Genomic DNA, 14,677 nt, shown 5'->3' on the forward strand with positions numbered 1-14,677 from the left:
TTGGGTGGCATTGTTTAAAAACAGAATTGGCAACTTTTTGGTTTTGCAAATAAATCCATATCATGGTGTAGATTCATTATTAGGATGCCTGATTAGATTTTGAATTTAATTGATAAGAATGAAGACACTTCTTGAATAATTATGAACACCTGTGGCATTGAATAAAGAATGTGGCTTATCTTGAAGGGCTCCACGTCCAACACCCCCCCCCCCTCTCATTCTCTCTCTCTCTTTCTAGCTTAACTCTTGACTTAAACAAGATTTGCTTCCACCATCCTGTAAGAAGTCAATGCTGTTGAAGTACGATAAATTGAGAAGCAGGTATGCTATAGTTTGCTACCTCCTCTTTAATATTCCCTACCACTCTTGATAATATTTTCAATTAATTGCAATGTCCATGATCTTCAACTTTGTTTCTTGGATAACTATCTCTGCTGCTTCTATATGTTCCTCAATTTTTTGAAAGCAAGATGTTTATTACTAATATTCCATAGTTGTAATAAAATCTTACCTTCATTTTCGCATCAGCCTTGGGTGGTTTTGTTTTAAATATGAGAAATGTAAACGTACATGTGCGTTTGTGAAAGATAAAGTACAAATGTCTGGGGGGGGGGGGGGAGGGTTGTTGTTGTTGAAGAATTTTGTATGCAATAAAGAAATGAATGCTCAATATTTCGTTATCTTAAACTGTTTTTACTGTATTTTATTGTTTTCTGAAGAATAAATATGGCACAATTGCTGGTTTGGATCATGGTTTGTAAAATGGAATAATGGGTGGGGGTGAAGAATTTTGTATGCAGTAAAGAAATGAATACTCAGTAGTTTGTTATCTTAAATGGTTTTACCTCATTTTACAGTTTGCTGAAGAATAAATATGGCACAATTGCTGGTTTGGACCATTATGGTTTGTAAAATGGAATAATATGGATCAGTATGTTTTGTAAATTGGATGTTAGCGTGTTTTGTTTTCTGTCAGTCTTTAACTTTGTTCCTTTAGCAATGCCTTGGATGTGGATTGTGTTCTGTGAAAAGCATACAACAACAACTGGATTTTTGAAAATATGAAAATGATTCTATTGGTTATAGAGACCTTGATCAAGGCTTTGAGTTCAAACTTAGTCTGCATATGTTCACTCTCTAATTTAATGGGGTTGTGGAATAGGAAACGCGCAGCAGCTTATTAAGATCTTTTCATTCTAGTCATTCAATATGAAGATTTTAGACAAACTTGCAAGCATAATGTTGTGAACTAAGAAATAAAAGATAGTGTAGTCAATTCGAGATGACTAATCTCCTGAACTTGAGAGAGGAAATAGATTTTTTTGGTTAATTAACTTAATTTTTTGCTTAATTCTCATTAATGCATTTAACATACATAAATAGTCAATAGTCAAGTATGAGATAACCTCATCAACAAATCCTAAAACATAGAAATTAATCATATCTTAAAACATAGGGATCAATTTGAATACAAGCAAATAACAATATTAATCTACTACTATCTTAGTTAGATAAAGATTTATCACTAAGCCTAAATTTAAATACTTCTAATTCAAATAGCAATTTATCAAGCACATTATCTCGGTCATAACACATAACATAAAATTCTCCAGCAGTGGCAGGTACCAAAGCTCCCTGATTTTCCACCCTTGGGTGGGTAGAGAGAAAATTAAAATGATAGTATATGTGCAGGAATTTGAGTAGTTGTCTTGTGACGGGAAGGGGGTGGTTTTAATTTGTAAACTGTAGAGTGCCGAAAAAGGGCTTATAAATCTGATGGCGTTGTTGGCAGTTTTTCCGGTGAATGTGGGTTTTACTTTTACTTAATAACTCTCGATTTCATATGCATTGAGATTCTACTTTTACTACTATTTTTAGTACTTAAAATTTACTTTTCCCTATACTCATGGATCTCTCTCTAGTTTCTACCATAATTTACCAATAAAAAACAAGCTTCTCTGTCTGCTTCAAACAACAGGTCCACAACAATGGTGGTTGAAGTTCTATTTTGCAACCAAAATATCATAAAAAGGCTTAAAACGGAAATTGTAAGTGCACGGGTGGATTTGTCCGAGCTTTGGTTCGAACATTCCATATTCAAAAAGTGGCCACAAGAAAAGATGTGGTAACAAAATCTAAGAATATTGCTTTTCTACACTGTTTGCCAAGTATGACAACTTACATCTCAGTACCTACTACAAGTATATGGACCCGACAAGTAGTTTATTTCACCGACTATAGATGCAGGTCGTTTGAGTCTTCTTTTTATGATGCAATGGCCTTCAAAGTCTGAAGTCCAAAGTTGACACAGCGTACCTTAACCGAAGAAAGCACCCTCCCACTCCCACAGATGCAAGGACTCAAACCTTTTGAGGGTGATAAATATGGATTTTGCCTATAGAGTGCTTCATACGCACGTTCACAACTTAGTCAGTTAGTCTTGTCCTTGCAAGCTTTATCCGTGATGTTCATGGCTAGAACAGCGATCCGCAGTTGGCATTCAGATACAACGACGACGTGTTTTTTGTAAATCCCTAAGAAGTTAATCCTGCCCGGAATTCTGGTATTTGCTTGCATAACGAGTTGGCCCCCTATTACATCAGTGATAAAACTTAAATTGGAAGCTAGCTCATCCGCCTCGAGCGTAAGCCTATATGGAACTGTGGTGGAACCCGTTGCAGGAATCTTACCAGGGTATATATCAGCCTCTCCCACCTGATTTCCTTGATATAACAAGTAACTCTTGCCTTGGCCGTGCTTGAAGCTGACGTGGTTTGGGTTCTTGACAAGGATCTTAATGTCAATGGTGATGTTGAGTTCAATCTGAGCGGCAGGTAATGAGACACTAGGAGCAACGCCGTCAAGAGAGGCGGAGACGAGCTTGGTGTTTGGTGATTTCGTCTTAAACACGGTCAGGGCTAATATCAAGATAATGATGAATAGCAGGAAGATCAAGATTAGTGGTATACCTAATGCCATGAGACATCGGCGTTTTCTCTTTCGTTTCATGTCATTGGTGGGGATATGGTTTTGGTCCTGTTCTTGGTCTTGATCATGGTCTTGGTTTTGGTTTTGGTTTAGGTTTAGGACATGCTCATTCTTGTTTTCTTTCATCTTTTGGTACATCTTTTGGGTTTTGAGTTTTTAGGATTTGAGAGAGATCATTTTAGATGGGTTTTGTGGAAGGGGAGGAGAATAAGAACATGGGGTGCATTAATAGTATACAGTTGGGGTAGTTGGCCCTTTAAATGCTGAGAGTGGCCAGCTATCATCAAATAAGAGAGACCATTGGTAAAGGAAGTCATCCAGATGGGTAGGGGTTGGGGGGTTCTTAATTTAGTGCACTGTCTACTCTCTATGCTCTATTCTCTATTCAATTTCAAACCACTAAAAACAAGTAAATTTTCAACCCCCATAAAATTTGCTTCCAACACCTATTTTCTCTCATCAAACCGAGTTTTCGGTTCTGCCGTCAGTCGCATCTCATTTGGAAAATCAGAAGTTGTAGGGTCAGTATTCATTGTTATAGACCGGCTAACCATTTCACCAAAAGAATATTTCAATTTTCAAAATAAAGGTCGTTTGGTACCAGCGTTAAACACATGTGTTTAGTTTTTAAACAATATTACACGTATTTTTACACATTTTTTCACCCACACGTATTTCTAAAAAAATTGAAAACTATTGTTTAAACACACGTACCAAATGAAAGTTTCTCAAAAAAAAAATTCAAAATTTAAAATAGAAGATAAAACATACTACTAAAAAGGAAAAAACTTGTTAGATTGGACCTAAGAGAGAGGGGAAAAAAACATAGATTTGAACCGTTTGTAATTTTAATATTTGTTCTATCCCAAATATTAATATCATTTGATGATGCTCAAGATCGTCAATCAGAATGCTCGTCCAAAATGGTGTCGTCCTATGCCAACCTGACCCTGAGAAAATAGATGGTGGAAGGAAGAAATGTGGATCACCGGTGTGGTGCCTACCACAGAACCTCTGATGCTAAAGTTAGAATGACTAGAATAAGAATAGCAATATTAGAATATCAATATTAGAATATCAATATTAGAATATCAATAATTGTGAACTAGAGTTCATGTACCTCCTTGTCAGGTCTCGAGAATGGATATATATATATATATATATAGGTGCTTTTTTCTTCCTTCTAGCCATTGGCTTTGCCTTAATGGTGTATCATTTCTGAATCTGTGACATCCTTGTAGGGTGTTAAATGGAGAGATATATCTCCAACGGTACGGAAGTTCATTATAACCCTTGTAACACTTCGTCATGATTGAGGGACGATGGCCTCGTCTTCGCCAGGTAGTTTACCAAGGGCTGGGCTAATCTTGGGGTCATCCTCGTCCATTGTTCTTCCCAGATGGACGAAGATATGTTCGGGACTATCATCATTCAACTATAAAATTTTTAATCTGCTCTAGCCACGCCCAAAATTACCACTTATTAGTTTTTAGTTGCAGGTAGAACATCAATCAACTTATTCTTTTTCTTTTCTTTTTTTAGTTTTTATCTATAGTATTTTTAGTAACAAATTTTTAGCAAAAAGCTAAATAAGCTAATGTTAACTTATTTTATGCACTATTTACAGCTTCCCCAACAAAGGAGCTTATTTCAAGCTTCAGTTTAGGGTCATACTTTTAGCTTCTTCTTAGTCAAAAAGTCACTACAAATACCTCCCCTTGGTTTTTGCTTGCTTCTTTTTTTGTTGCAGGTCTCACTCTAAATTTAACAAAAAAGCAATCAACTTATTTTATTGAGAAAAGTTAACATATGCCTTAAGGTTATTTGTTAGTGAATCATATTATGAAAGTTTGTATGAGAAAATTAAATATATAAAAAAAAAATTGATTTTTTGATATCTTTTTCTTTTTCTCATAAAAGTGGTATCAAAACTTTTCTAAAATAATTTATTAACAAAGACTCGAAGGTGCACATTAACCGGATCCTATTTTATTTAGCCTTTAACTTTTATCTACAATACTTTCAACAACGAAAAAATAGATAAGTTGATGCTCATCAGTGGCGGCTCTAGGAATTTTTTCCAGGGTGGTCATTAAGAAACTTAAATTATACAATATTTAATAAAAAAGATAGTTATATCTCATTATCAATGCTGCTTATCTCTTTCAAAATTTTAGTTAAATAAATTTTTTCTTTTTGTATGGAAAGGCCCAATATATTGTTAAAAGGACCAAAATTTGACTACAAACTTAGTTGTAGCCTAAAACTATAATTTTCACTAAACAAATTAAAATGATTACTGATGATTCCTTCTTTATCAGTGGGTTGACAAGACTCGAACGTTGATCTTTGGGCTATCTCCTGTAATACAAAGGACACAGAATCAGAGGGGACCGGTGGGGACCGGCCAAAAATCCTCCGATGATCAAGTTAGTTACTTTGAACTCTCTGTAACGAAGAAATGTTCTCTCAAAAGTGAAAATGTCTGAATCCCCTTACCCTTCATCGAAGAAGCCTTATATAGTGTGTGTGTGGAACGGTTATCTGTTTAGTAACCGTTCCCAATGTCAAGGAGTCCGGAGAATTGGGGGTAACTTCCATAACCGCTGTGGAAGTTACCTAGGTCGGATGGGCCGATGAACTCGTCCATCCTTAGTAAGGATGGACGAGACTTCCACGATGAGCTCGTCCACTTTCAGTGGAAGATCGACGAGACCATCTTGGAAGGCTTGTCCTTCATAAATAACGAGTGGATTTCATGAGGTATTGCTCGTCCATATATGGACGAGGTTCGCCAGTACGCTTGCACTTTTCTCCGCCTATTGTAGCTTCTTTCGTTGGACGAGACATATGGACGAGTTATGGACTTGGATTATTTGTGACACCATCAGTTGCCCCCTCGTCCATGTGAGTCGTCCAAAGGGTTGAATGTCATTGAACATGTATAATTGGTTAATAATTACTGCACCACGTGTCATTTTTTACTGGCGAGTGATTTCGTCGATTTATATTTCCGAGGTAGATGCCACGTGTCGCTTTCGTATTGGTTGGGTTGTTCCGATTACCCAGGTCAGGACCCTATAAATAGTGGAATGCCTCCCTTAACCCTTCTCATTCCGGAGATTTTCTTCCTTGACATCCGTCATCTAGAGCCTCGTCTAGGAGTTCCTCTGCGTCTAGAGTCTTCTTCCTTCTAGAGCCAGGTACTCTTCTTCTCCTCGTCTTTAGGTTTTAAGTTTCTTGTTAGAGATGTCTGTTGCTTCCTCGTCTACTGATAGCCTTAATCAGGTTATAGACGAGTACTGTGAGGATACTAGTGATAGGTCTAACTCTAGCAGCGCTAGTGATGAGAGTGGAGGAAGTACGGACGAGAACTACTCTTCTGGGGCCCCTGGGCTCCCTATTGAGGTCGTCCAAGAACAGCTTAGGAGAGCTTCTGGCTCTCAAGCTGGTTCTCCGTCCAATCCTACGGACGAGGTAGAAACCATCTTCAGTTGTGCTGTAGGCATCCATTCTAAGACGGACGAACAAAGGTTAAGTAGCCTTAAATCCTGGTATCAAATCCCAGACGAGTTTAACCCTAGGCTGCCCGTCCATGGAGAGTGGTGTTGTGAGCCCCGTTTTGGAATAGGCGTCTATAAATCTTACTTCTTAGGTAGCCTTAGGTTTCCTTTACATGCCTTTGCTAGAAAGTTATTAGTCAGGTTAGGTTTAGGTGTTTGTCAATTCAATCCTAACGCATGGAGATTAATTATCTCCATGCAAATTTTGTGGAGGGAAGTTTTTGGTGGGGACCGTCCTCTTACAGTGGACGAGTTCCTTTATTGTTATAAACCTTCTGCCATAAGTCAATCTGAAGGTTTTTATCAGTTTACTGCTAGGGGGAATGATTGTAGGTTGATCAAGTCCCTAGCTTCGTCTGATAGGAAATGGAAGACGGAGTTCATTTTTGTTTCAGGCTTCTGGGCAGGGACCCTGTGGACGTTGGCAGGGATCTCTTTCCCCCTTACACTGGGGACCTAGGGAACCTTCGTCCAGAAGGTACGTCCCTTCCCCTTGTTTATTTTTATTCTTATTTCTATTTGGTATATTTACAATTTCTAACCTTTGTTTGTTCATTGTGTTGTAGCTGCCAAACGTCCGTCCTTGAGCAAATTCCACCGTGACCGCGTCCACAGGGCTCGTCTACACACAGACAGGAGCTTTCGTTCTCTTGTCACGCTTAGACGTCTAGCCAAGTGGGGTCTAGGTCCTGAGCCTTCAGACGAAGCTATCGCCCACGAAGTTAATGTGCGAAAAAGTAAGTTTTTAGCTAAACCTCCTTTTCTCTTTCTTTTTTATGTATACATTCCTAACTTGTTCATCTCGTCTTAGGAATGTCAACAATGAAAGAGAACAGAGGGAAGGAGATTGCAGGAGAGGGAAAACGTCCTGAGGGTCAGGCCCAGGATCGTCCTGAGGGTCAGACACGTCCATCGGCTGGGGACAAAAGGAAGTTCTTGCCAAAAAACATTGACTTGGAAGGGCTCCCCAGTCGTAGAGACAAAAGGGTTAAACAAGGCGCGTCCAAGGTGGTCAAGTCCAAACCTACCCAGTCCCAGCCTGCCGTCCAGATAGTCGATGTGGACTCGTCCACTCCAGTTGAGTCCACTCCGTCCAAGACTCCGCCCAGAACTCCTTTGGCCAAGTCTGCCACGCCTGGCTCGTCCCAGCCTTCTACGAACATAATTGAGAGCGAAGACCTGGCTTGGGAACGTTTCCAGATAGCCGTCAAGGACGAGGATATAAACATGTGCTATAACATGGGCTTGAAGGAATTTGAGCATTCAGGCGTCCATGACCTCTTCAAGGTATGTCAGTATATCTCGTCCTTATTCAGTTAGCCACTTTTCCTTATTTAATTACTCTATGTTGCTTTGTCTATTCATAGGCCATGTCAAAGTTTATAGCAGCGTCTTGACAGGCAACAGAGCTGGACAAGACGAGAGTCTTGTTGGAGACGAGGATTCAGCAGGTGAATGCTGATTGTAAAAAATGGGCTGGGGCTGCTGAAAAAGCTAAGGACGAGGTCAACGAACGTAACAAGCTGATTGAGGAGCTAAGGACAGATGCAGTGGAGAAGGATACGCGCATCGATCACCTGCAGAAGATGAACGATGAATTGAATGCTCGTCTCTCCAAGGCAAAAGAGGACGTTGTGGCTGAGTTCAAGTCGTCCAAAGCATATACAGACACTTTGGATCGCAATTATGCAGCTGGTTTTGAAGATTTCAGAATGGACGCTATTGAGAACTTCCCTGAAGTTGACTTTAGCGCAATCAAGCTTAACCTTGCTGCTGCCACAAGCTCTCTTCTCCAGACTGGCTCTGATGAAGTCAACGTGGAAGACGACGCTAGTACCCAGCCTCAGGACGGACCAGTTGTGAATGCTCCCCCTTCTTAGGACGAGACTTTTTACCTTAGTGGCTTTCTTTCCTTTTTTTTTTATATTTGGTCCTTTGTTTTTGGACCTTCTTTATGTAACAATACATTATACTCGTCCATGGTTTTAGGACGGGTTTTTTAAGTATACTATTTCTACTTTTCAAACTTAATCAAGGGTTTTTGGACGTAGGATGTCCACCCTTTGAATGAAGTTTTATTTTCTTTGCATGGACAAGTGATTTCATTTTCTTTGCATGGACGAATGCTGCTAAGCTATTTTTAATTCTAGCTTTAGTTCGTCCATGTCGAGAATATATATTTTTCATGTAATCTAACTCGTCTTAGCAGGTAGTATTTTTAATTAGCTTGATTCGTCTTAGGACTCGCAAACTAATTTTACTTACCATCTTACTTATTTTGCCAACTTTTTCCCTCGTCTAGAGTTTGGATTGTTTAGTTGGCTCCACTTCGTCCATGAGTTGGACGAGTGTGGATGTGGTTTTTTCCTTAGAAAATTTAGACGTTACATCTCTGCGTCCAGAGATTTTGTTCGTCTTGGATCTTTCAACCCTCTTGAGGATTGACTTGGAGGACAATATCATGGAGAAATTTCACACAACATTTAGTACATAACACAAATATTGTTTACAGACAAGGCATATGCACACTGCTGCCTTTTTATTTAATAAATACATACTTCATGACTTCGTCCATAACCATAACACAACTATAATAAGTAATAAGATCATAGTTTCAAACTCCACACATAAGCAACCCAAACATAATAGTATTAAACACAAACAACATCATTCATAGTAGTACGTTAATAGACAGATAAGACCCAGTCTCGTCCATAGGTTCACTCTTACTGATAGTACCTCCTCAGGTACTCCACATTCCAAGGATGTTCCAGCTTTCTCCCGTCCAGGGCCTCCAGGTAGTAGGATCCTTGCCTTTTACAGTTGATAACTCTATAGGGTCCTTCCCAGTTTGGGCCCAATTTCCCATGTGCCGGGTTCTTGGTTGACAAAGAGACCTTTCTCAGGACGAGATCTCCAATGTTGAAACGCCTAGGCTTCACCATCGCATCATACTGCTTAGCCATGAGGTTCTTATACTTTGCTGCCCTGTGTTCTGCATTTGTCCTCACCTCGTCTATTAGATCAAGGTTCAGACGAAGCTGATCCTTATTATCCTTGTCTTGATACATCATCACCCTGCGATTAGCCATATGTACTTCTGCAGGTATGACTGCATCACTTCCATAGGCTAGCTTGAAAGGAGTCTCTCCTGTAGGTGTCCTCACTGTGGTCCTATATGCCCATAAAACTCCTGGTAATTCATCTGGCCATACTTCCTTTGCCCCCTCAAGCCGAGTCTTGATGATTTTCAACAAGGATCGGTTTGCAACTTCAGCCTGGCCGTTTGCTTGGGGGTGTGCAGGCGAGGAGTAATGGTTCTGAATTCCAAAATGTAAGCAGAAGTCCTTGAAGAGTGCATTGTCAAATTGTCGTCCGTTGTCAGACACCAATACCTTCGGCACTCCAAATCTGCATACAATGTTCTTCCACACGAAGTTTTTCACATTCTGTTGTGTGATATTTGCCAATGGTTCTGCCTCCACCCATTTGGTGAAGTAATCGATGCCCACCACTAGAAACTTCATCTGCCTTACTCCCAAAGGGAAGGGACCCAAAATGTCCAGTCCCCATTGTGCGAAGGGCCACGGTGCCACCATTGGGGTGAGGTATTCCGATGGTTGCCTGGGGACGTTGCTAAATCGCTGGCACTGGTCGCAGACCTTAACGTATGCTTTAGCATCAGCTTGCATGTTCGGCCAGTAATACCCTGCACGGACGACCTTGTGGACAAGTGATCTTGCTCCTGAATGATTGCCATATGCCCCTTCATGAACTTCTCTCAGCACGTAGTTTGCTTCGTTCGGAGCTAAGCATCTAAGGTAAGGTTGAGAGAAACCCCTCTTGTATAGCACTTCATTCATAAGGACGTATCTAGCTGATCTCACCCTCACCTTTCTGGCCTCGTCCTTCTCTTCTGGCAGTCATCCGTCTTTCAAGTATAATATAATGGGAGTCATCCAATTTTCTCTGTTATCCACCTGCTGTACTTCCTGGACATCTATACTTGGCACATATTGAACTTCATCTGACTTCTCCAATGATTCATCTGCTGAGGCCTCTTTTGCTATAGTATCAGCTTCCACGTTCTCCTCCCTTGGGATTTGAACGAAGTCAGCTTTTTCAAACCTTTTCACAAGGCGCATCATCCTACCAAGGTATTTCTTCGTTCGTTCTTCCTTCGCTTCATACGTCCCATTCACTTGCCCCATGATCAGTTGGGAATCCCCCATGACACATATGGACTTGGCTTCCACAGACTTTGCCAATTCTAGCCCTTTGAGGAGGGTTTCATATTCGACTTCATTGTTTGTCGCTTGGTACTGTAGACGGACTTTATGTTTCAATTTATCTCCCTCTGGGGACTGCAGAACCACACCAATTCCTCCTGCATGCCGTGTAGACGAACCATCCACATGGACGATCCATCTCTTACTGTCTTCTGTCTCATTATGACTTGGGGTAAACTCCGCAATAAAATCTGCTAGGGCTTGAGCTTTTATGGCTTGCCTTGGTTGATACCTGATATCGAACTCACTTAGCTCCACAGCCCACTGGATTAATCGTCCTGCAGCTTCCAGTCTATTCATTGCCTTTTTGAGCAGATGATCTGTCATAACATTAATGACATGTGCTTGGAAATAATGCCTCAGCTTCCTTGAAGCTGTGATTAGTGCGAAGGCCAACTTCTCCATTTGTGGATACCGTCCTTCCACTCCTTTCAATGCCTTGCTTGTATAGTAGACAGGTCTTTGCACTTTATCTTCCTCTCTTATCAATGCTGAGCTCACGGCATGCGGGGTTACTGCTAGGTACAAATATAGTTCCTCTCCTTCCACTGATGGACTCAGCAGCGGTGCCATGGTAAGGTATACCTTCAAATCTTCAAAAGCTCTCTGACACTCGTCGGTCCATTCGAATGCTTTTTTGAGAACCTTAAAAAATGGCAAACATTTATCAGTAGCTTTAGAGACAAACCTGTTAAGCGCAGCGACTCGTCCAGTGAGGGATTGGATTTTCTTGGTATTTTGTGATGGCTTCATGTCCAATATTGCTTGAATTTTATCTGGATTTGCTTCAATTCCCCTGTGGGATACCATAAAACCAAGGAATTTCCCTGATGATACTCCAAAGGCACATTTGCTAGGATTCAGCTTCATGTGATACTGCCTCAATGTCTCAAATGTCTCCTGCAGGTCGTCTAGATGTCTTCCTTCGTCCTGACTTTTCACCAGCATGTCATCTACATAGACTTCCACATTCCGCCCAATCTGCGGACGAAACATGTGGTTGACCAACCTCTGATATGTCGCCCTTGCATTCTTTAAGCCAAACGGCATCACCTTATAGCAGAATAAGCCTTGACTGGTGACAAAAGATGTCTTCTCTTGGTCAGCCTCGTCCATTCTTATCTGATTGTATCCTGAAAAGGCATCCATGAAGCTAAGCAATTTGTGTCCTGCAGTTGAGTCTACTAACTGGTCAATGCGTGATAGCGGGTAGCTATCCTTGGGGCAAGCCTTGTTCAGATCAGTGAAGTCCACGCACATTCTCCACTTGCCATTCGCTTTTTTGACCATTACTACATTGGCCAACCAATCCGGGTAGTACACTTCCCGAATGAACTTTGCTACCATCAGCTTTTGGACCTCGTCCTTGATTGCACTATCTCTCTCAGGGGCAAACACCCTCTTCTTTTGCCGCACAGGCTTAGAGGAAGGACATACATTCAAACGGTGGGTAATGACACTAGGGTCTATACTCGGCATATCCTCGTGACTCCACGCAAACACATCGATGTTTTTCTTCAAAAATTGGACGAGATCCTTTTTAATCTTCTCTTCTAAATCTGCTCCAACCCTGGTACACCTCTCAGGGTTATCTTCATCCAAGGAAATATCTTCCAATGCTTCAGTAGGCTCTGCTACAACCTTCTTTTCTTCAATATTCATTGCTTGAACTTGTTCATCCATGGCCAGCATGGCCAAGTAACATTCTCTTGCTACCAGTTGGTCACCTTGTACCTGTCCTACCCCGTGTTCTGTTGGAAACTTGACTGATAAATGGTAAGTGGAGGTAACAGCTTTCCAGCTATTCAAAATTGGTCTCCCAATGATGGCATTGTAGGAGGATGGACAATCTACCACAAGGAAGTTCACGTCCTTGGTAATTTGTCGTGGATATGCCCCCACTACCACGGATAAGGAAATGGTACCCACTGGTTGCACCTTCATCCCACCAAAACCTACTAGGGGGGAGTTCACTGGACGGAGCTGGTCTCGTCCTAATCTCATCTGCTGAAAAGCTGGATAGTATAAAATGTCTGCTGAGCTTCCATTGTCCACAAGCACTCTTCTGGTTGTGTAGTTTGCAATTAGTAGGGAGATGACGAGGGCATCATCATGAGGGTGATGAATTCTGTCAGCATCTTTGTCCGTGAAAGTGATTGCCCGCTTGTCCGTAGACCTTGCTCTCGGTGATCGTCCAGAAAGCTGGACGCTCTGTACTACCTTCAAGTATGCTTTCTTGGATTTGGACGACTGGCCAGTTGAACTTCCCCCAATGATGACTCTTATCTCCCCGAGTGGTGGTCGCGATGAATCTTCCATCTTTCCCTTTTGTTTCTCGTCCCTCTGGTCTCGTCCAAGGAAACCCCTCAACTTCCCTTGCCTTATGAGATTTTCTATTTGTTGCTTCAAGTCAAAACACTCGTCTGTGTCATGACCATGATCCCTATGGAAGCGACAATACTTGTTCCTGTTGCGCTTGTTGGAATCACCCTTCATTTTCTCCGGCCACTTCAGGGAAGGATCATCCTTGATTTGCATAAGGACTTGCTCAAGTGGGGCGTTTAAAGGGGTATACTGCTGGTTCCGTACTGGAGGGCCTGGCTTCTTACTCTCGCTCTCTCCTTTCCTCCGTCCGTCCCTTCTTTGGACGAGTGCCTTGCTCGTGCTGACGACTGGGATTTGCGTCCATTCTCTCGGACCTCTTCCTCTTCTTAGCGATGATTGCATCTTCTGCATTCATAAAATTCTGAGCCGAATGGACGAGTTCGGCCATGGACTGGGGCTCTTTTTCATAGAGCTTGTGTATAAACAGATCCGAATTCACCCCGTTGTGGAAGGCTGCCAGTAGAAGCTTATCATCTGCTTCATCCACACTGAGAGCTTCTCTGTTAAAACGGGTGATAAATGACCGAAGGCTCTCGTTCTCTCCCTGCTCTATTGTCAACAAACTGGACGAGGAACGCTTGTGCCTTTGTCCTCCAATGAAATTATTAACAAACAACTTACTCAACTCTTCAAAAGAACTCACCGAATTTGGAGGTATTTTGCTAACCAAACTCGCGCTGAACCTTTAAGGGTGGTAGGGAAGGCTCTACACATTATCTCATCAGGCACCCCTTGAAGATGCATGGTGGTCTTGAAAGTGGCTATGTGATCAAACGGGTCACGTGTTCCATCATATAAATCCAGAGAAGGCAACTTGAACTTTGATGGTAGGGGGTGACCGTTGATGGAAGCCGTAAAGGGAGAATCAGTCCTGTGAACCAAATCTTCTATCGGATTCGCCCTTTTCATACTTTCCTTCATCTCCTCCATAACTCTCTTCATTTGGTCCATTTCTTCCTTCAAGTGTGGTACCGTTCGTGAAGTGGTGCCTCTAAACTGACTTCCGATTTCGGTATTCTCTCTTCCGCCATGACTCTGTGTTTGTCCACCTTCACGTTCTTCATGTGTTTGCCTCCTCATATTAATCTCCATTCGTAATTCTTGGTTTTGGCGAGTCAACTCCGCCATAGCATCTGCCATAGATTGTGCATGCTGGGCAGATGACTGCATGACCGGTGTAGACTGGCGATCACAATGCGGGTTGCTGCTTCCCTGATGGCCTGGGCTAGTAGTCCTTGATCTAGTCCGAACCATCAAACCCTTTGTCACGGAGAAGTAACCTGTGAAACAATTTCTTCCCACAGACGGCGCCAACTGATGATTCCTTCTTTATCAGTGGGTTGACAAGACTCGAACGTTGATCTTTGGGCTATCTCCTGTAATACAAAGGACACAGAATCAGAGGGGACCGGTGGGGATCGGCCAAAAATCTCCGATGATCAAGTTAGTTAC

General features: G+C 41.7%; 1 protein-coding gene across 1 annotated transcript; it reads right to left on the reverse strand.

The window, feature by feature from the left end:
• Positions 1–1,492: 1,492 nt before the first annotated feature.
• Positions 1,493–3,376, reverse strand: LOC115953520. Its single transcript, XM_031071233.1, has one exon. The coding sequence runs from the start codon at positions 3,124–3,126 to the stop codon at positions 2,431–2,433; it is 696 nt and encodes a 231-aa protein (XP_030927093.1). The 5' UTR covers positions 3,127–3,376; the 3' UTR covers positions 1,493–2,430.
• Positions 3,377–14,677: the final 11,301 nt, after the last annotated feature.

The sequence above is a fragment of the Quercus lobata genome, chromosome 7 (genome assembly GCF_001633185.2).
Source record: "Quercus lobata isolate SW786 chromosome 7, ValleyOak3.0 Primary Assembly, whole genome shotgun sequence".
Taxonomy (NCBI): Eukaryota; Viridiplantae; Streptophyta; class Magnoliopsida; order Fagales; family Fagaceae; genus Quercus; species Quercus lobata.

Bases quoted from the DNA above. Each gene is read 5' to 3' on its own strand.
- LOC115953520 (XM_031071233.1), bottom strand. From the start codon at position 3,126: ATGTACCAAAAGATGAAAGAAAACAAGAATGAGCATGTCCTAAACCTA.